The 23,119-nt window shown below is 51.0% G+C and overlaps 1 protein-coding gene across 1 annotated transcript in view; it reads right to left on the bottom strand.

Annotated features, from left to right (window-relative positions):
* fignl2 (fidgetin like 2) overlaps positions 1-12,639 on the bottom strand; it is a 40,719-nt gene extending 28,080 nt beyond the window's left edge. The window contains exons 1-2 of the mRNA XM_039746650.1: positions 12,481-12,639; positions 12,278-12,376 (exon numbers count right to left, since the gene is read on the bottom strand). Coding sequence (XP_039602584.1) covers positions 12,278-12,302 — 25 coding nt within the window. The 5' untranslated portion in view covers positions 12,303-12,376; positions 12,481-12,639. The remainder of the gene's footprint in view (positions 1-12,277; positions 12,377-12,480) is intronic.
* Positions 12,640-23,119: the final 10,480 nt, after the last annotated feature.

Here is a 23,119-nt window from a genome sequence, read left to right on the forward strand (position 1 = left end):
CTGGGGTCCATTGCTAGGCTGTGTGTGTGTGTGTGTGTGTGTGTGTGTGTGTGTGGCCTCCCGCGGAAGACTCTGCATGTCAGTCTCCCATAGAAGGCTGGCACCTTCCCCTTGGGCTGCGTGCCACAAAATGAGTGGGCACACAAGACCAAGTGGCACAGCGTGCTGCGCAGCGGCCCATTAAACCCCAAGGCTACTGGTCACCATTAATGGCTGCCAGCATTTGCTCTCACGCAATCACAAAGAAGGGGGGGGGGTGTAAAATAAAAGAGCAAGCAGCCGGCTGCAGCCCCCCGGAGTCAGTGATCTCTGATGAGCTGAGGTCATTATGTCCACTCTGTCTTCATATATCAAAGAGCAGCTGGACAGGGGCTCCACACTGACCACCGCCCACCCCCTCACAGACCCATCTGTCCAATTCTCATCTTCCCTTTAACTGCAAGGGGGAGGGGGGCATTCAGAGCCCCCTAATCCCTTTGCGGTGCTCCACAGTCGAAGCGAAGGGCAGCAGCCTGCACACGTGTGCCGATGACGGTTGGCATTCAGCACGACGGCCCGCGCTGATACCAACTGACCTTCAAAGCTCCGTGCTGCCCACCTGCACGCATTCCCGTCATTCGATCTCATGTACGATTTGAGCGGCGCAGGTCACCAACATGGATGACCCCTCAGCCCGCTGGAGAAAATGACCGACTGTTTACCGCTCTGCCCCTCTTCCCCTAATTGACCGACATGGGAAGCCATTAATGTGACCCTGCGGAGAGCCGTGTGGGGTCGTCGTGTATCATGTGCTGAATGACCTGTCGTTTTATCCTGTGTACTTGTGATGATGCCCCCTATGCTGGGCGCTGTATAAAAACGGCCTGACTGATGAAGGTCTGGGAGGGCACAAATTAAGGTACAAATTCGAGTGACCAACAATTAGTGACTCAAATGTACAAAAAATACAAACAACGACCACAGTCCCCTGGAGCGGGCACGTTAACAACGTTCAGGATAACTGGGGACATCAGGAGACGTTTATGACTCTGGTGGCACTCTGTGAACTGCCACCTGAAGCAACTCTTCAGCCAACTGTGATTTTATATAGCGCCTTTCACAGAGGGCACACCAGCATAGACAAACACAGCAGAGTGACACAGCGTGTGCCAACAGAAGCCACTCCCGCACAATTTTCACGGCCGCCTGTCGTTTCACAGTCACCATGTGTCCAGCGCCTCACATTCCAGCCTCCTGGGCAGGGCAGGGCCAAGAGACGCCAAGCCGGTCGGACGAACAGGCAGAGGATGGCAAGCAGGACAAACTAATGAGCGCTGGACAGAAAGTCAGCCGTATGTTCAAACAGAGGACACCAAGCGGGCCTGACAAACGGGTAGATGATGGCAAGAAAGCCAGACACACAGGAAGAGTATGCCAAACTGGCTGGAAAAATGGGCAGAGGATACCAAGTGGGCCAGACAAACTGCAACAGAATGCCAAGCAGACCAAACTAATGAATGCTGGACAGAAAGCCAGGTGTATATTCAAGCAGAGGACACCAAGCGGGCCCGACAAATAAGTGGAGGATGCCAAGCGGGCCAGATGAACTGGCAGAAGACGGCAAGATGGCCAGACAAACAGGTAGAGTTTGCCAAACAGGCCAGAAAAATGGGCAGAGAACGCCAAGTGGGCCAGACAAACAAGAGAAGTTTGCCAAGTGGGTCGGAAAAATAGGCAGAGGAGGCCAAAGAGGGCTGAATGAACACGCATCGGGCACCAAGCATGCCAGCCGAATGACTAGAGGACTACGGGCGGGCAGGGCAAACAAGCACAGGACACTAAGTGGGCCAAACAAACAGGAAGAGGATGCCAAGCAGGCCAGATAAGCAGGCAGTAGATGGCAAAGGGGGCTGAATGAACACGCATCGGGCACCAAGCAGGCCAGACGAATGACCAGAGGAGAACAAGCGGGCAGGACAACAAGCAGAGGACTTCAAGTCAGCTGCAGAAATGGGTACAAGACACCAACCAGGGCTGGATGAATGAACAGAGGACACTAAGAGGGCCGAACAAACTAACAGGGGACGCCAAGTAGGCCGGACAAACAAGAACTGGACGGCAAGTGGGCCTGATGAACAGCCAGAAGATGCCAATTGAGCCCAACAAACGAGCACTGCACACCAAGTAGGCCAGATGAAGGAGCACTGGATGGCAGAAGAATGAGCTGAGGACACCAAATGGGCTGGAAGAACAAGCAGAGGATACTAAGTGGGCCAAACAAATAGGCAGAGGATGCCAAGCAGGCCAAATTAATGAGTGCTGGAGAGAAAGCCAGGCGTATGTTCAAGCAGACCTGACAAACGGGTGGAGGATGCCAAGCAGGGCAGATGAACAGGCAGAAGATGCCAAGAGGGCCAGACAAAGAGGAAAAGGACGCCAAAGGGGACTGAATGAACACGCATCGGGCACCAATCAGGCCAGACGAATGACCAGAGGACAACAGGCGGGCAGGACAAACAAGCCGATGAGTCCAAGTCGGCTGCAGAAATGGGCAGAAGACACCAACCGGGGCTGGATGAATGAACAGAGGACACCAAGAGGGCCGAACAAACAAGCAGGGGATGCCAAGCAGGCTGGACAAACAAGAACTGGACGCCTGATGAACAGCCAGAAGATGCCAACTGGTCCCAACAAACGAGCACTGCCCACCAAGCAGGCCAGATGAAGGAGCACTGGATGGCAGAAGAATGAGCTGAGGACACCAAACCTCAGGAGGGGACCGTCAGTCTTTCCTCTCGTTACTCGTCTTTACTTGACTGACCGACGGGAGGAGGGACGTCACGTGGTCCCGTGCAATAAGCCGTCAGTGTGAGACGTGTGCTTTGTTCTGTGCAAAGGAATAAAACGTGACACGTGTGTGTGGAATGAATAAGCTCCTTCATATCACGGCCTTGCGGAGGTGCATGCCCCCTTTTTAAGGGTAAGGCTAAACTAGAACAGCCCGTGCAGAATCCACACGTCAGGCTGTCCCACCGTACGTCTTTACGGACCCCAGTAATCCCACTGAATCTACTGCACCTTTCAGAGTGACAAATTACCGACAATAAAAGACAAAGAAGGCAGCAAACGCAAACGTGGCGACCTGCTGAGCCACCCGGGGTGCACCGTCATAACAAACAGGACCTCCTGACACACAGTGACCGTGCCCACTCCGACGGGTAGCGTGAAGTCGAGCATCTCCACAGCGCACGATGGAGTGACTTGGGGGGCATCGACAAGGCACATAGAAATGTGTGTGCAGGTCATCTGTGGGCGCAGCGGTAAATGTGTGCCTGTGTGTGCGTTCTGTCCATAACGAGAAGTGGCTTGATGTCACTTTGGATACAACGAGAGAGACGCCTCATCTTATGTAGTGCCTCCCAAGGTGCCAGGGTTGTCACAGATGCCCTCAATGCCCTTGCCTGCTTCACTACTGTGGCGACCACTTTCTGCACACTCTCGGCCCCCTCGTCCTGCGGCCTTGCATGTGTCCCATGTCATGTCACCAAGTGTGCGCGTCCACATGCCGCCCGGCAGGCAATTGGTTCTCCGAATGCCCGCCTTCTCTTGAAAAAGTCAGCCGACGACATTACTTGGGAGCAGCTGAGGGTAAGCCAGCCATCTTTAAAGTGACCCCACCAGGGGTCACCCACTGCAAAATGAGTGCCATTCAGAAATAGAAAACACGGGAGGCGAGCTTTTCACTTCATTCCATTTCTGTCAAATTCTGCCCGTCAACGCCTGCCATTCAGTCCGCATGTGTTGACTCACCTGGCCTCACGTCCATTTATGCGGCACATGTGCACCCTCAGCTGTCTGTCCACCCAAATGGACAGGGTGAGCCAAACACAATTCCCACATGCCAAACGTTACTCGACGGAAACGCTACCAGATGAAATAAGTGTCATTACGACACGAGAAAGGGTCGGTCAGTCAGTCAGTGCCCAATCCGCCATATCCTAACACAGGGTCACGGGGGTCTGCTGGAGCCAATCCCAGCCAGCACAGGGCACAAGGCTGCAATACGGCTTATTAATGGTGTGACAGGAAAGCCTTGACTTGACCTGCGCCTCCTCTGTTAGCCTGAGCCCAAACTCAAGCAGCAGGCATATGGCGGGCACGGGCCCACTTTCATCTGGCAGAAGGTTCCATAGCATTCAAACCAGTTCTGCCAGCTGTCTGGTCTGGACCCTCCACTCTGTTCTGCCCCCCTGCCCTCAGATCTGCCCCTAGCAGTTTACGTTAATACAGTACTGTTACTCAGTCATTGTCCAACCCCGCCATATCCTGACTACAGGGTCACGGGGGTCTGCTGGAGCCAATCCCAGCCAGCACAGGGCGCAAGGCAGGAACAAACCCCGGGCAGGGCGCCACACACCCACAGGACAATTTAGGATGGCCAATGCACCTAACCTGCATGTCTTTGGACTGTCGGAGGAAACGCCACCGGGACCCGGGAAGCGAACCCGCAGGTCTCCTTACTGCGAGGCAGCAGCGCTACCCACTGCGCCACCGTGCCGCTCCACAAGAAAGGGTATGCAGAATAAATGCTTTTCATCGTGTTTTAAAAATGAGGTCGTCAAGGTGGTGGCCATCATTAGCGATACGCAAGTCGAGACGATTTCTGAACACTCACGGAAGTCGTTCGCCGATTTCGTGACGAATAGCGTCCCTGAGGGGCTTCAAGGTTTTGAGGTCGGTGTGTGTAGACCATCGACTTGAGAGAAGAAACCGCACAGAGGGAGATCAGGCGAATGTGAAGGCCACCCGACATCGCCACTTCTCCCGCTACGCTTGCATGGATCTCCGCGCAGGCCGTATGAGCCGTCGCTCCAGGTGTCCACCACATCCATTTCTTCCAGTTCTCTAACATTTCAATGTCACGGTCTGAAGTGACGGTGACCGAAATTCTGCAATGGCGCACCAAACTGTAACACGTGTGCTCACTGTGCAGGGGGTCTCTGATGAAGTTCACTAGGGTGGGTTTCAGCCCAATAGTGAAGGTTTATCTTATTTACGCAGCAACTCTTCAAATGGCAATGTGCCTCGTCGCTGATGGCTTCTCGATGAACGGTTTGCAGAAGGTTGGCGCCCAACTCTCTCCGGCTCTCCCAGTGAGTTCCTGCACTGCCATCACATTGCGTGGATGGAAATGAAGGTCCTCGTGTAAAACCAAAGACGTGTTGGAAATGCCTGAGGCAGAAGAGCGCTGAACGTCTAGCAGATTGCAAAATGGATGCCCTCACAGCTCGGATGTTGCCAGGCGTTGCCCGAGGACGGCCTGCAGATTTTCTGTTCAATGTTGTACAGCCGTCTGTCTACCTTGAGAACTGTGTTCCGATTTGGGACGTCACCGCTAAGAGGGATGCTGAGGTGCGGTGTGTAGTGACGATGGACTCCTTGTGTTTGAAGAACGCTTTGACAGGAAAAGCCTGGTGTGCATGTGGGGTCGCCTATCGAAGGAACCCCCCACCTCTACCTCACGCAATGACCTTGTGAAATGGGGTCCTTCATGTTGGCTCACCTCCAAGTGTGCGCGTCCATCAGCGGCCACCGGCTGTCCATCTAGCCGCGCTGCGTGTGTCTGTCTGTCCTTTCACATTTCTACACAGTGGTCTCTTCTCTCTGTCCATGCTGCACGTATACATGATGGGCACCAATACCACACGTCATTCAGACTCTGTGTGATGCCCCCCTCTCCTGTGCCCATCTCTTAGGCTCCCCACACACATACAGAATCCCCTCTGGCGGTCCAGCATGACCGTCCGTCCGTCCGTCCACGTGTGTCCATCAGGTGCGATACCCAAGACAGCAGTGAGTCATGACATCAGAAGACGGGAAGGTGGTCCCCCTCAGGTGGGGTGGGACGCACTGCCTGTTGCGGTGATCCATCCTCCAGCTCCTGTCCTGCCTAGTGGTCCTGAATGATAAAAAAAAAAGGCCCTCGGGCACTGCACTCACTTCACCAGTGCCACTCACCCGCTTTCACTTTAGGCCTTGACAGGTGGCACCACACAAGGCTCTATAACAAGGAAGAGCCACACAGGGGGGTAGTTCAGAGCGACTGTTGGCCAATTTAAAGGTCGGCGCACAATGAAAGACGCTATAAAACGCAAAGCATGGCTGCTGCTCGTCATTATACAGAAAGAGCGGCTGAGACACGTGAGCCCTAAAGCACTGTGCCCGCAAGCGATGATCGAGTGAAACACCACCTTCTCCGTGTGGTCCCAGTGGCATGAGGGTCCTGCGTGCATCGTGCAGATGGACTTCGCCAGGCGTGGCTCTGTATTCCTGTGTAGCGAGTGACACCGCTGTGCGTTGTTGTCACGTTACTCTGCTCCCATTATGAGTGTTGGGAAAGGCCACCACTGTTGTGGCATCTGAACTGTGCGGCTTCAAAGTCGTAAGTGTCAGCAGGCTGGCATGGAGACCTGCGGGAGGCCTGAAAATCGTGACGTGGCATTAACGTGCATTGTGTGCCACACTGCGTTCTGCAAAGCCCCGCACACGCTGGCCGATCTGCTTCTGTAGCTTGTGCCCACTTTTGTGCTGTGAAGACACACAGCTGTCGTGTGGCTTGTGTTGTGTGGCATCGTGCAGACGGAGTGTGTGATCAAAGCCTGTAATCAGGAGGGTCAGGAAGACCCAGCAGCCTGCAGTGTCATGTCGTGTCACTTTTAATCCAGACCAGGGTCACGGTATTGGGGCAGTTAGCATAGGGCGCAGGGCAGGAACAAACCCTGGACAGGATGCCAGTCCATCACTGGGTGAACACATACACACACATGGCAAACACACATCAGGGCTAAGTTAGCACTGAACCTGCAAACACCACACAGAGACAAGCTGGGACACGAACCCGGGTCTCCTTACTGCCACTGTGCCACCGTGCCACCATGCGGCCCAGCCTGTACAGTGTGATGTGAACCCCCCACCACCCCTGTAGCTCTCCATCCGTCACACCTCACAAATACTGCCACGTAACCCATACTGTGTAGTGCCACCATGACACCTGACTGTGTACTACAACTGCTGTTGGGCAGCCTTCATCGCCCCATGTTCTCCATCACTGTGCTGTGTCATTGTGAAATCGGGTGGGTATCGTGTAGTGCCACTGTCACTAAAATGCCCCTGCGCCCTTGTTTGGAATGAGGACTTGCACGCCCTGTGAAATTTAAAATACCCCACCATGGCGGTGTAGCCTGCATGGCACTGCCCAGCCCTGACCACGTAGTCTGCCACACGAGTTGCTCACTCTCAGTGTTCTGTAACCTGCTTCGTGTTGGCACTTGTGCGGAAACCCCCCGTTATCGTTTAACTAATGCGACATGGCATTGCTACCACAGTGCAGTCCAAGAGAGCCGATGCCAATTGCTCACTCCGCACTTGGGCAACACATTTTCCCTTTTCCCCTCTCCTCCAGTGACATGCTGTGCTGTCACATATCGATTGTACTGCTATGACGTTTGACTGGAATGAGGGTCCTGGGGCACTGAAGCTGTTGTAGAGCCCCCATGGCATTGCACAAATGCTGTAGTGCCACACAACCAGGCGGGTATCCTGGTGTCATCGGGCCTTCATGGCTCTCCTCCAGTTACATACTACAAGCTTTGTGTGGCACTGCTATCAGCGTGCATTGGGATTGCCACGGGCACCAGCCCTCCATGTGAGGTGTAAGGGTCCTGAAGCGCTGCTGCTGTTGTGTAGCCTGCATGGCGCTGCACGGCCCTCGCTACACACCATGATTGTTACGAAGGCCAACATGTGCTGCCCAGTTAGGATGTTGTGATGCTCCACACGCCCTACTGCTGTTGTGTATCCTTATGACTTGCGTCAAACCCCAATTGTCATTTTGCCACTCTGATGTGGCACTGGTGCCACTGTGCAACCCGAGTGAACCGAAGCCTTACAGAGCAGGTTCTTCATTGTGTAATCTCATTTCACGGCCATCCTCCATTTGTGCATTGTGTGTGTGTGTGGTCATGTGACTGCTACCGCTGCGATTGTCGTGAACACCAACACTCCTGGTGAAGTGGAAGGCCCTGAACCGGGCAGCTGTTGTGTAGCCTGCATGGCACTGTGCGCCCCCCACTATGCACTATGGCCGCTGTGAAGCCCCTCGTTTGTTGCTCAGATTGAATGTTGCGATGCCCTGCGCTGCCTACAGCCGCCGTGTAAGCCGAGTTGTGCAGTCTGCCTTTCATGGCTCTCCTGCAGCAATGCATTGTGGGGGCGCGTATCTAGTATTGTGTAACGCAGTCTGGCTGGAATTAGCACCCGCATTCCTTGTGTAGGGTGAGCGGCCTGGCGCTGTTGTGCAGCCTCCATTGCACTGCATGGCACGAGGGCGGTGTAATCCAAGCCGTGTAGTGTGCTGTGTCCGCGTGTAATCTGCTGTTCACTATCTGTGCATTGTGTGTGTGTGTTGTCATGTGACTGCTTACCGCTGCGATTGTCGTGAAAACACCAACACTTGTGACGCATAAGGCCCTGGACCGCGGCAGCTGTTGTGTAGCCTGCATGGCACAGTGCGGCCCTCGCCACGCGTGATGATTGCTGTGACCGTGCGCTGAATGTCGGGATGCCCCACGCATCCCATTTCTGTTGTGTACCCTGCTCCTTTTTGGGAAACCCCAGTTGGTATTTAGCTTCTCTGGTGTGGCACTGGTGCCACTGCGCTGCCCGATTGAACCGAAGCCTTCTGTGCAGTTGAGCAGCAGGTTCTTCACTGTGCAGTCTCATTGTGTAATCTGCTCTTCATGGCTGTCCTTCAGTTATTCATTGTGAGTGTTGTCATGTGACCGATCTTGTGTAGCACTGCTGTCACTGTGACTGTCACGAGCACCAACACTCCTTATGAAGCAGAAGGCCCTGAACCACAGCAGCTGTTGTGTAGCCTGCATGGCACTGTGCGCCCCCCACTATGCACTATGGCCGCTGTGAAGCCCCTCGTTTGTTGCTCAGATTGAGTGTTGCGATGCCCTGCGCAGCCTACAGCCGCCATGTAAGCCGAGTTGTGTAGTCTGCATTTCATGGCTCTCCTGCAGCAATGCATTGTGGGGGCGCGTATCTAGTATTGTGTAATGCAATCTGGCTGGAATTAGCACCTGCATTCCTCGTGTAAGGTGAGCGGCCTGGCGCTGGTGTGCAGCCTCCATTGCAAAGCATGGCACGAGGGTTATGATTTCCCACACTCCCCAGTTGCCGTGACGTAAACCGAGTTGTGTAGTGTGCCGTCCCCACTGCGTCACCTGCCTCTACAGTCATGCAGCGCGAGTATCGTCTCACCGTTTGTGAAGCTGAAGGGTCCTGCTGGTCTTGTACAGCCAACATGGCACCACACAGCCCTCGTTATGTCGTGAGGGCCCACGTTTGCTGTTCACTCCCCACCGATGTTTCTCGTTGCGCCGTCTGATTTGAACGAAGCCACAGTTGTCATTTAACTACCTGAGATTGGCGCATGTGCCCCTCAAGCTCAGTTGTGCAGAGTGCCGTCTCATCGCGTAATCTGCCTTTCGTGCCACTCCTGCACTTACGCACTGTGTGTTGTCTCGTAACTAATATTGTGTAGCACTGCCGCCATTTTGATTGTCATGAGCACCTGCAGGCTTTGTGAAGTGTAAGGTGCCAAACCACTGCGGCCATTTGGCTGTTAAACGACCACGTGGCACCGCACAGCTCTCGCTAGGCACTGAGACAGTCGTGAAGCCCCACGTTTGTTGTTCGAGTGTTGTGATGCCCTACACGTTCCCCATAGCTGTCGTGTAACCTGCTCCTGTTGTGCCACTTCACTTTTGTGAAATCACATGTCATGTATTTACCCGAGTGTGGCACTTGTCACTCCTGACACTCTCTGTGCTGCCCGTTTCTCAGCCCGCCTCCATTTAGGTACTATGTGTTGTCTCGTGCCTGGTATTGTTGTGTCATGGGGGCAACAGCACTGTGGGCTCTTGTATAGTGCCATGCGGGCTACACAATTCCTGCTACACACTATGACCGCTGTGAAGCCACATTTGTTGTTCAGTTGGAGTCCCCATGCCCGCCATGTAAGTCGAGTTCTGCTCTGTGCTGCTTGCTTCTGTCATTTGCGCTCCTCCAGTTATGCCTTGTGTCATCATGTGACTAGTCTTGTGTGGCACTGCCATCCCTACGTAACACGCACCGGCGTTCCTTGTGTAGTGTAAGCGCCCTGAGCTGCCATATTGCACAGCCAGACTGTTGTGGCAGCGACACTCCCATTTGCCACTGTGTGGTATGTAGTGTGGCGTCTCATTGTGCCTTTTATAGCTCTTCTCTATTGTGTTGCGCTGCCACCACAAGGATTGTAACGAGCACCCGCATCGTTAGTGAAGTGTAAGGGTCCTGAAGCGAAGCAGCTGTTGGGTAGCCTGCATGGCACTGTTTGTGCTCTTGTAATAATAACAATACATTTTATTGATATAGTGCCTTTCGCATGCTCATTGACCCCTGTGAAGCCTCACACTTGTTGTTCAGTTGGAGACCCTGCACCGCCATGGCTGTTGTGTAATCTGCTCTTGTTGTGCCGTTTGACTTCTGTGACACTCCAGTTGTCATTTAACCACACAGTATGCCATCTCATTGTGTAGTCTGCCTTTCATAGCCCTCCTGCATCACCGTGTGTTGTTCCTGCGCCAGGCATTGAGTGGCACTAATCTCCGTTTTGACTATCATGAGCACTGGCGCTGTTTGTGAAGTGTAAGGATTCTGAAGCACCATGGAATTGTCACTATGCACTGTGACCATTGGCATTTGTTGTTCTGTTTGAATGTCAGGCATTGCGTTGTCATGTGACTAGTATTGTGCAGCACTGCTATCACTATGGAACAGTGTAAGCGCCCTGGGCTGTTGTATTACACAGCATGAGTGGCATGGCGCCACACACTCCCATCGTATAGTATGTTGTCTCACTGTGTAATCTGCCATCTATGGCTCTCTTTCAGGCGTGCACCATGTGTTGGCGGATACCACCGTGAATTTGGACTGTCACATGCACCAGTGCCATTTGTGAGGTGTAAGGGTCCTGAAGCACTGCAGCTGCTGTGTAGCCCACATGGCACCGCTCGTGCCCTTGTGAAGCTCCATATTTGTTGTGATGCCCTGCGATCCCCAGGGCTGCTGTGTGACCTGCTCTTGGTGACCCATTAGGCTTCTGTGAAAGCCATGTTGTCATTTAACCACTTAAGTGTGGCACTCGTGCCACTGATGCCATACCCAGCTGTCCTCCAGTTATGTGCCATGTGTTGTCTCGTGCCTAGTACCTGTATTGTGTAGCCCTGTGCATTGTGACTGTCATGAGCTCCTGCACGGTCTGTGAAGTGTAAAGGTCCTGAAGCAGTGCAGCTGTAGTGTAGCCCACATGGCACAGTATTGCCCTTGCCATGCACTTTACTAACTGTTGTCAAGCCCCACATTTTGCTGTTCGGTTTGAGTATTGAGATGCCACTGCTGTTGTGTAAGCCGAGCTGTCTCCTTCTGTAATTTGCCTTTCATGGCGCTCCTCCTGTTACGCATTGTGATGTCGTGTGACTAATATTGTGTGGCACTGCTAGCGTTACGTAACGTGCACCTGCATTCCTTGTGTACTGTAAGTTATTTGTGTTGTGGCACCCGACACTCTCCCTGTTGTGTAAGTTTAATTGTGTTATCTGCCTTTGATCATCTCCAGTTATGGCCTGCGAGTGTTGTCATGTAACTGCTATCATGTGGCACTGCTATTATGGGTCACTCCGATTGTCACCAGCACTGTTTGTGAAGCGTAAGCACTGCAGCTGTTGTTTAGATCGCAGGGCACCACACGACCCTTGTCGTGACCCTGGTGAAAACCCCACGTTTGTTGTTCAGTTCGAGGGTCCTGATGCTCGACGCTCGCCATGGCTGTCGTGTAATCTGCTCTTGTAGGTCCGTTTGACTTTTGTGACCCCACATTTGTCTTTTAACTACGACTGTGTGGCCCTCTGCCACTGAAGCCTCACCCGCACCGTGCAGCACGTTTTTCATTTTGCCCCCTCCCCGGGTCTTTAGCGTCTGCCCGCCGCACTGTGCCATCGCCGTGCAGTTTCGGTGGATTGCAGGCCCGCGCTCCGTCTCCGATGTTTGCCGTCGTTCAACCCGCATTGTGCATCGCCGCTTTGGTCACGTAGCCTACGTGCCGCGAAGCCCCGCAATGGTTCTGCAGTCGGCGCGCCGTAAGTTTCCGCTCCTCGCGGCTGCGCTCCGTTAATCTCCGTCGGGTACTTACTGTAAGGCAGCAGGGGGCTCAGCATTCTGCGGGGAGGGCCACATTAGCGCTGGCAGCTGCGGGGGTCGAGCTCAGAGACGCGGTCCCTCCTCCTGTCCTCTGAAACGACAGGCAGAAAGTGCGGCCACTTGAGTGCGCGTCGAACCCGGAGAGAGCTACACGCGGGGCTGCGTCGGGTCGGCTGCGAACAGGGCGGATCTTACCTTCTCATCCCTGCGCATCTTCCTCCTCCTCCACGACCACCGAGGTATAATAATCCAGAATAGCGGGGCGATCCCGTCCGAACGCGCGTGGGCTGCGCTCCGTTGAGCTGCTGCTGCTTCTGCCGCCGTTGGCGCCTCCCCTCCTCCACTCCGTTCCACTCCCCGCCCACTCCCTTTTTTTTTTTGTTAATCCTTTTGGGCACCGAGGAAGGAGGGCCAGCCAATCACGCGCTGAGAAAGTCCAGCGATTTGGCGGAGGGGCGGGGCGAATTCAGTAGTAAGAAAGTTGGGCGGGGACAAGTCCCTGAGCTCAAGTCCCGCCTTCTGAGGTTCCGAGCAGGCCGTGACGCTCCTCTTGCAGCTGGCCCTGCGATCTCAGCGAGTTACGGGCGGGCTTCTCTTTCAAGGACACACGCCTGGCTATAAATCAACGTGTGATATGGCGCCTTTCAGAAGGCCTGCTCACCCGATTACAGCAGGTTTAATAAGCCCCAACTGCATAAGACTGAATGGGCCGGCGTGTCGACCGTTAACTTTGGCTCAGACCTTGAGAAGAAACGACTTGGATGTCACAGCAGGAAAGGCGGCAAGGCAGGCTGACGAGGGACGGGACTGGACGGCCACACATCTGCTCCTCATCTTCTGATTTACAAAGAGCTGAACGCGCTGTGCTAATAGAATGAGCGGCTGACAGGAGCACAAAGCCGAGTTCGGCCTTCTGGGATAAAAGGCCGCCTGTCTTGCCAGCCCTGCCAGCTGCAACTCGGCACATTGAGGCACTGAAAATCCCCCCCCACCAACCCCCCCCCAGTCCCCCAACTGCTTGTCATTTTTAGAAGCCCAAGTCAGGAAAAGTCACTCGTGAGCCTGTAAAGTTACACCACGACACTGGCACGTGCTGACCCTCGGGAGTGCCCAACAGCGCCACCATCAGGCTTCTCCTTCAGCAGTGCAGACAACATGTTCGTGTATTTGCGTGGCAGATGCTTTTATCCAAAGCGACTTACAAATGAGGTCCCTGTAATCAAGTAAATACGAGTCTGAGGAACTGCATGGGAACAAGTGTGACAGGACAAGGTGACAAAATTGATTAATCCTAGATTATAAAACCTAACAGCTCAGTTGGAGAGAAAGTCCCCAAATGAGAGACACCAAGCAATTCATAAACATGTTGAGGGAGTCAGCTGTTAGGAAGGAGGTGGGCAGATCGTTCCACCAGCTAGGACATGAAATGAGTCTAGACTGAGATTTGAGATCACGCAGGGGTGGCATCAGCAGACCTGACAGGGCGAGAAGGAGCAGAGGATCTCACAAGTCTCCATACGCATAGGTGCTGACCCACTGACTACACTGTAGGCGAGCATCGAGGATCTGACCTCAATATGCACTGCCAGGGAGCTGATGTAATGATGTGAAAAGAGGAGTGGCATGTGCCCACCTTGGCTGATTGAACAGCAGACGTGCCACTGCAGCTGCTTGGTGGCATGTGCCAGTACTCCGGCCAGCAGAGATTTGCAGGAGACCAAAGGCTGGACCAGGAGTTGTACTGCATATTCCATCAGGTATGGTCTGATCTTGTGGATGTTGTACTGAGGGAATCTGCAAGACCGAGATGTGTGATCAATGAAGGACAGGACAGCTGCTCATTGATCAGCACCCCACCCAGGATAATAACGATAATTCACCAACCTGAACAGAAGATGGGGTGCTGAGCAGACGGACAATCTGGGATAACAAGAAGGTCCGCCTTTGTCAGATTATGATGGTGAATGTGCTACTTCATCCACTTCATCAGTGAGACATGCAGATACTGTATGGTCCTCTGGAGGGAATAACGGGTACAGCTGTGTATCATCAGCATAGCACTGATATGAGAAGCCATTGGAGAGGATGATAGGGCCCTCTGAGAAGGTGTACAGGAAGACAAAGTGAGGACCCAGCACTGATCATTGGTGAAGCCCCATGCTTCCCTGGTGTACCCTTAACATCTGCCCTCACCAGGACACACGATAGTCTCTGACCAAGAAGTAGGACTCAAACCACCTGAGGGCAGCGCCAGTGATGCCAAGGAGGATCTGGTAGTTCACCGTGTGGAAGGCAGAGAGAGGGCAGATCTAGCTGGATGAGAACAGATGACATATCGGTAGCCCCAGCAAAGCCATTATGTTGAGTTGTCTCAGTGGAGTGGCTCTTCTTGAAGCCCCACTGATTAGGATCGAGTGGTCTGCTCTGTAGGAGAAAGGAACAGGCTGGGCTACAGTCATGGGAAAGTTCTGAGAATGCTGCCTCAGTTTTTATGATGGCAATGTGCATCAACTTCAGAATGTTCTGACCAGGGATCAGATGAATTGCCAAGTCCCTCTTTGCCAGGAAAATGAACTTCATCCCAAAAGCCCACTGCATGTCAGCCCTGCCACCAAAGGACCTGCTGACGTCACCTCAGTGATCCTCTCATTAACTCAGATGACAGTGTCGACGAGGACTAGGCTGGAGGTCACTTTGTCACGCTGATTGAGTTACAATAGAGGGGTAAAGAAGGCTTCAGGGCGCCCAAGAGAGTCCAGCAAGCTCCAGGCACGTCTTGTAAAGTAGACTCAGCAGCGGGCACCACCAGGGCAGAGCTGGCTCAGGAATGGCAGTGGGCAGGTGGCAGTGAGGCGAAGACTTGTGGAGGATGGCCTGGTGGGTGTCAAGAAGGGCAGCAAAGAAGCCATCAGGGACAGACTGATATTCTGGGATTGGACTGCTGGGGTCAAGTCATTGTCTCTGATGAATCCCCTTTCCAGATTGATCCGGAAAAAAGAAAAGGTGAGCGGCGCTACCATCAGTGCTGTGTCAGGCCAACAGTAAAGCATCCTGAGACCAGTCATGTCAGCCAAGGCAGTGCAGGGCTCAGAACACAGCCAGGAGTAAAGAATGCGAGCAAAACATCAACCGAGAGCATCTTCTGCCAACCATCCAAGACCAACAATGATGGAGCACCAGGCCATAAGGCACAAGTGACAACTGAGTGGCTTGGGGGAACAAAACATCGACATTTGGGGTCCATGGCCAGGAAATTCCCCATTGAGAACTTGTGGTCAAGAGGCGAGTGGACGAACAAAAACCCACCAATTCTGATTGTTCAAGAATGGGCGGGTGCCGTCAGTCAGGATTGGGCCCAGAAGTTGAGTGACAGCCTGCCAGGGCGAATCACAGAGGTCTTGAAAAAGAGAGAAGGGCCAGCACTGCAAATATGGACACTCTGTGCATCACCTTCATGTCATTGTCAGTAAAAACCTTTGAAGCTTCTGAACTGCTTGTCATTCTACTTCAGTATCTCATCGGACACAAAGATCTAAAAGCACTGAAGCAGCAGACTTGGTGAACACCAACACTGGGGTCATTCTCCAAATGTTTGGCCACGACTGTAGAGATGGCACATTCCAGTGTCTTGGAAGGAAAGGAGAGGAGAACGGCTAGTCTGTGATGGCCTACTTGAGACGGGTCGAGGGTGGGCTTCTTGCAGAGACTGAGAGGAGTTCTTAGGGTCTGTTTGAACAATGTGGGAAAAGTGCCAGTGCTGAGTGAGGTGCCAATGATGCCATCTGTCCTCTTTGCTCTAAGCCCGCACACGAAAGACAACATTTGAAGTTATGCCCTGTTTATTGCAAGGCTTTTAAGGTATTTCATGCAAGGTTGGCAGGGCCGACCCGAGCATTTTTACTTCTCTAAGTGAAGCTGTAAATGGCGCCCCCTTTTGTTTCCAGTGGAACCGTCACAGGCAGAGCTGCACACAGAAACCTGGAGAAACGAGAGGCTGGAGCCGGAAGATGGAAAACAGTGAATTCACACTTTAAGAATGTCTGATTACTTACAGCAACGTCTGTTATCAAGACTGTCACTGGGACGCCATTCCAGAAAACACGTAGGAGTTGGGCTGTGTTGGTGGGCTTTAGGTGCCGACCCTTTGTATTTGAAGGTTCTGTAAGACGAGAAAACCATCTGCATTGCTGGATTAAGTTGTTTAAATGAGGGGCTCTTTAATCTTGAAAACCAAATTGGTATCCAAGAAGTGGATTATAACAATAATGAGAGCAGAGCCATACACAGACAAATAATAAAAGCTATATAATAAAATGCAATAATCATTTTTATTTCTATTCATTCATATTTAACACAAATCTACTTAAAGAAGGGCGGCACGGTGGCGCAGTGGGTAGCCCTGCTGCCTCTCAGTTAGGGGACCCGGGTTCTCAGTTTGCATGTTCTCCCCGTGTCTGCGTGGGTTTCCTCCCACAGTCCAAAGACATGCCAGTTAGGTGCATTGGAGGTCCTGAATTGTCCCTAGTGTGTGCTTGGTGGGTGTGTGTGTGTGTGCCCTGCGGTGGGCTGGCGCCCTACCCGGGGTTTGTTTCCTGCCTTGCGCCCTGTGTTAGCTGCGATTGGCTCCAGCAGACCCCCGTGACCCTGTAGTTAGGATATAGCGGGTTGGAGAATGGATTGATGGATATACTTAAAGAGAAGAGTGGAAAGTAAGCATATTCTTAATAAAACAAGAATTATTCTTCAAAACAAGGGATACAGCGCCCTCCATAATGTTTGGGACAAAGACCCCTTCCTCTGTGATGTCCCCCACTGCTCCATGATTTAAAATCACAAGTCAGATGTTGCGATTAAAGAGCACATTGTGGACTTTCATTTGAGGGGACACACAACACTTTGTCTATGTGGTTTCCCCCATTTCAGGGGACCATAATGTTTGGGACACTTGGTGTCCCAGGGGTTTGTATTTCATGGCTTCATAAGACACCTCAGCCTGCTTCTACCCTTTGGAGTCTGTGGCTGCCATTCAACATGAGGACAAGAGCTGTGCCAATAAAAGTCAAAGACGCCATCATGAGGCTGAAAAACAAGAATCAAACCATTGGAGACATCAGTGACACCTTAGGATGAGTGAAGTCAACCGTCTGGAATATCATGAAGAAGAAAGAACACACTGGTGGGATCAGAAATCACAAAGGGACTGGCAGGTCAAGGAAGACCTCCAGTGCTGATGACAGAAAACTCCTCACTATGGTGCCTACAAGCCCCCACACGCCTGTCTGACAAATCAGTCTTCTGGGGGCCGATATGTGTGTGTGTCAGAGACGACTATCAGCAGAAGACTTCAAGAACTCAAACACAGTGGCCACACTGCAAGATGGAGACCACAAATACAGGATGGCCAGATTACAGTTTATGAAAAAGGACTTCAAAGAGCCTGCAGAATTCTGGGAAAAGGTCTTCTGGACAGACGGGACAAAGATGAACCTCATCAGAGTGATGGTGAGAGCAAAGTGTGGAGATGACAAGGAACTGCCCGAAGCAGACCACCTCATCTGTTGAACATGGTGCTGCTGGGGGTGTTGGGCATGTATGGCCACCACAGGTCCCGGCACACTTCTCTTCACTGCTGATGGCAGACACAGAATGAATTCTGAGGTGTGTAGAAACATCTCATCTGCTCAAGTTCAGTAAAGATCTCCAAACTCACAGGATGGCACTTCATCCTTCAAGATGATAAGGAGCCAAACGTACTGCTGAGGACACAGGGCATTCTCAAAGCTACAAAATGGAAAATTTCTGGAAAGGCCAAGCTAGTCACCTGATTTCAATCAAACTGAGCAGGCCTTCCATATGATGAAGAGTGAAAGTAAGGGGACAAGCCCAGAGAAGAGCATCACCCGAGAAGACCCTCAGCACCTACAGTGGTGCTTGAAAGTTTGTGAACCCTTTAGAATTTTATAGATTTCTGCATAAATATGACCTAAAACATCATCAGATCTTCACTCAAGTCCTAAAAGTAGACAAAGAGAAACCAGTTAAACAAATGAGACAAAAATATTATACTTGGTCATTTATTTATTGAGGAAAATGATCGAATATTACATATTTGTGAGTGGCAGACGTATGTGAACCTCACAGATGATCAGTTAGTTTGAAGGTGAGGTGTCAGGAGTCGGTGTTTTCAATCAATGGGATGCCAATCAGGTGTGATGGGCACCCTGTGTTATCTAAAGAACAGGATCTATCAAAGTCTGCTCTTCACAACACATGTTTGTGGAAGTGTATCATGGCATGAACAAAGGAGATTTCTGAGGACCTCACAAAAAGAGTTGTTGATGCTCATCAGGCTGGAAAAGGTTACCAAACCATCTCTAAAGAGTATGGACTCCACCAATCCACAGTCAGACAGATTGGGTACAAATGGAGGAAATTCAAGACCATTGTAACCCTTCCCAGGAGTGGTCGACCAACAAAGATCACTCCAAGAGCAAGGCACGTGTAATAGTCGGCGAGGTCACAAAGGACCCCAGGGTAACTTCTAAGCAACTGAAGGCCTCTCTCACATTGGCTAATGTTCATGTTCATGAGTCCACCATCAGGAGAACACTGAACAACAATGGTGTGCATGGCAGGGTTGCAAGGAGAAAGCCACTGCTCTCCAAAAAAACATTGCTGCTCGTCTGCAGTTTGCTAAAGATCACGTGGACAAACCAGAAGGCTATTGGAAGAATGTTTTGTGGACGGATGAGACCAAAATAGAACTTTCTGGTTTAAATGAAAAGCGTTATGTTTGGAGAAAGGAAAACACTGCAGTCCAGCATAAGAACCTCATCCCATCTGTGAGACATGGTGGTGGTTGTATCACGGTTTGGGCCTGTTTTGCTGCATCTCAGCCAGGATGCTTGCCTTCATTGATGGAACAATGAATTCTGAATTATATCAGAGAATTCTAAAGGAAAATGTCAGGACATCTGTCCATGAAGTGAATCTCAGGAGAAGGTGGGTCATGCAGCAAGACACCGACCCTAAGCACACAAGTCTTTCTACCAAAGAATGGTTAAGGAAGAATAAAGTGAATGTTCTGGAATGGTCAAGTCAAAGTTCTGACCTTAATCCAATCTAAATGTTGTGGAAGGACCTGAAGAGAGCAGTTCATGTGAGGAAACCCACCGACATCCCAGAGTTGAAGCTGTTCTGTACGGAGGAATGGGCGAAAATTCCTCCAAGCCGGTGTGCAGGAATGATCAAAAGTTACGGAAACGTTTAGTTGCAGTTATTGGGGGGTCACACCAGATACTGAAAGCAAAGGTTCACATACTTTTGCCACTCACAAATATGTAATATTCAATCATTTTCCTCAATAAATAAATGACCAAGTATAATATCTTTGTCTCATTTGTTTAACTGGTTTCTCTTTGTCTACTTTTAGGACTTGAGTGAAGATCTGATGATATTTTAGGTCATATTTATGCAGAAATCTATAAAATTCTAAAGAGTTCACAAACTTTCAAGCACAACTGTACTGATGGTGATGAATCGCAGACTTCAAGTAGTCACTGCTGATATGTGACAATGGCTTTAACAGACCTGCCATTGCTGTGTGGTGGGCTCTGTAGATTCCTGAGGGCCCTCACTGTCATGCTCAGTGTAAAATCCAGCCAAGCGGAGAGAAATCCGGTCCTTGAACACGAGGTGTTGCACGATTTTGGAAAGGACGCTACGAATGGTCACTTACTTTGGTCACTTCAGTTATGAAAGAAAAAAGTAGTCAAAGGGATGAGTCCACGCGGTTAATCAGCGTCAAATCTTAACACGCTTTTCGAATGAGCCCATGTGTTGTTCAGCATATCCTCGGTTTATAAACTGAATAAAAAAGCTGAGTCGCGTAGCGAAATTATTCTTCAAAAAACATGTGCGCTATTTGAATTTTATACGGGTGACAGGATCGGCCTGCTTTAAAGTCACATCGGGTGGCTTTGTTGTCGTTCCATTCACACACCACATTGCAGCACACAGTGGCACCAAATAACGTTCCCCAGGACTTTGGTGTGACATAAACACCGAACAAAATGCAAGGCAGGTAATAAACTGTCTATAAAATAAATAAGTACAGTAGTAGGTAATCGAATAGACAGTATAAGTAGACAATAATACATCAATTAGTAATAACAACTAACAATAGCAGTACAGTACTTGCCTCGCAGTAAGGTGACATGGGTTCGCTTCCCGGGTCCTCTCTGTGTGGACTTTGCATGTCCTCCCCGTGTTCTCTCCAGTTTCCTCCCACAGTCCAAAGACATGCCGGTGAGGTGCATTGGCGATCCTAAATTGTCCCTAGTGTGTGTGCCCTGTGGTAGGCTGGCACCCTGCCCAGGGTTTGTTTCCTGCCTTGCGCCCTGTGCTGGCTGGGATTGGCTCCAGCGGACCCCCGTGACCCTGTTTTAGGATATGGTGGGTTGGGCAATGACTGAATAAGAGTACTGAACGAAAGTAAACTGCTAGGGGCAGATCTGAGGGCAGAGGGGCAGAACAGAGTTGAGGGTCCAGACAGCTGGTAGAACTGGTTTGAATGCTATGGAACCTTCTGCCAGATGAGAGTGGGCCTGTGCCCACTGTATGCCTGCTGCTTGAGTTTGTGCCCAGGCTAACAGAGGAGGTGCGCAGGTCAAGTCAAGTGGCTTTCCTGCCACTCCATTAATAAACCGTATTGCAGCCTACACTGCCCCTTGATCTGCTTACATGGCACCTCTCAGCATCCATAGTGTGACGGTGTGTTGAGCACCTTAACACCAACAAAACCAAGGAGCTGGTGGTGGATTGTAGGAGGACCAGGCCCCTCATGGACCCCGTGATCATCAGAGGTGACTGTGCAGAGGGTGCAGACCTTTAAATATCTGGGAGTGCAGCTGGATGACAAATTGGACTGGACTGCCAATACTGATGCTCTGTGTAAGAGAGGACAGAGCAGACTATACTTTGTGAGATTGTTGGCATCCTTCAACATCTGCAGTAAGATGCTGCAGATGTTCTACCAGACGGTTGTGGCGAGCGCCCTCTTCTACGTGGTGGTGTGCTGGGGAGGCAGCATAAAGAAGATGGACACCTCACACCTGGACAAACTGGTGAGGAAGGCAGGCTCTATTGTAGGAGTAAAGATGGACAGTTTGACATCCATGGCAGAGCGACGGGCGCTGAGCAGACTCCTGTCAATCATGGAGAATCCACTGCATCCACTGAACAGGATCATCTCCAGACAGAGGAGTAGCTTCAGTGACAGACTGAGGAGACCCCACACTATGCGACTCTTCAATTCCACCCGGGGGAGTAAATGCTAACATTAATTTTATTTAAATTTTTTCATTTTATTACTATTTAATTTAATATTGTTTCTTTGTATCAGTATACTGCTGCTGGATTATGTGAATTTCCCCTTGGGATTAATAAAGTATCTATCTATCTATCTATCTATCTATCATATAGCGCCTTTCATATCTATCTATCCATCCATTTTCTAACCCACTGAATCCGAATACAGGGTCACGGGGGTCTGCTGGAGCCAATCCCAGCCAACACAGGGCACGGACCAATCCTGAGCAGGGTGCCAACCCACTGCAGGACACACACAAACACACCCACACACCAAGCACACACTAGGGCCAATTTAGAATCGCCAGTCCACCTAACCTGCATGTCTTTGGATTGTGGGAGGAAACCGGAGCGCCTGGAGGAAACCCACACAGACACGGGGAGAACATGCAAACTCCACACAGGGAGGACCCAGGAAGCGAACCCGGGTCTCCTAACTGCGAGGCAGCAGCGCTACCACTGCGCCACCGTGCCGCCCTCTATCTATCTAGATATCTATCTATCTATCTATCTATCTATCTATCTATCTATCTATCTATCTATCTATCTATCTATCTATCTATCTATCTATCTATTATATAGTGCCCAGTCTATATTATAGTGCCTTTCTATCTATCTATCTATCAGAGGGGTTCAGGTGCGCATCCCACCTGAGTTACATAAAAGTCACCCCATGGTGTCCATTGCATGGCCAGGGGGTGGGGGATTTCTGGAGCGCATCCCACTTGAGTTACATAAACGGCGCCCCTCGGTGTCCGAAACGTTTGCTGTCCTTAACTTTCATAATGTAACGATGCCCAAGGCAGCTGTCCATGTCGCCTAATGGATTCTGGTGTCAGCCTGTCTTGCCCGGCACTCCTTCTCTCGATTCCCATAAAGCCTGCTCCTCAGACCGAGTCATGTGTCAGCTGTTTGACCACCACTAATACCCGCTGTAATAACGTCGTGCAAGTTCTTGTGAATATTTTCCATCCTTGAAGGCGACTCTCAGCGTTCCTCCTACGCCTTCCTTCAGTATCCTTGTGTACCTCTCACACCCGCTGCTTCTTGTCTCACAATACTGACCACTCAGTACCAAACCCAAACTGATTAATCAGATTGCTAGGTGGGACTGGACACTCTCTCTCACACACACACACACACACACACACACACGCACAGAGTATTACTTTATTTTATAGTAGATTTTTGTATGCGTCAGCTCCATAGTCTAGGACAGTATGTCACTCAATACAGAACTGGCACATGGATGAAGTAAGCTGATTTTATTATGCTGTCATGTGATGATGTTTTACAAAATCCTCAGCAAATCATAGTTTAAAAAAATATCATATTAAACCAAAATGTATTTTGTAGCTCTGTATTTAAACCACCAGAGAGTCAGGTACTTTATAGTGATGGTGACAAGTTAATTTAAATCTTATCAAGGTGGCATTATAAATATATATATCTCATTTAGATTACT

This window comes from Polypterus senegalus, chromosome 3 (genome assembly GCF_016835505.1).
Source record: "Polypterus senegalus isolate Bchr_013 chromosome 3, ASM1683550v1, whole genome shotgun sequence".
Taxonomy (NCBI): domain Eukaryota; kingdom Metazoa; phylum Chordata; class Cladistia; order Polypteriformes; family Polypteridae; genus Polypterus; species Polypterus senegalus.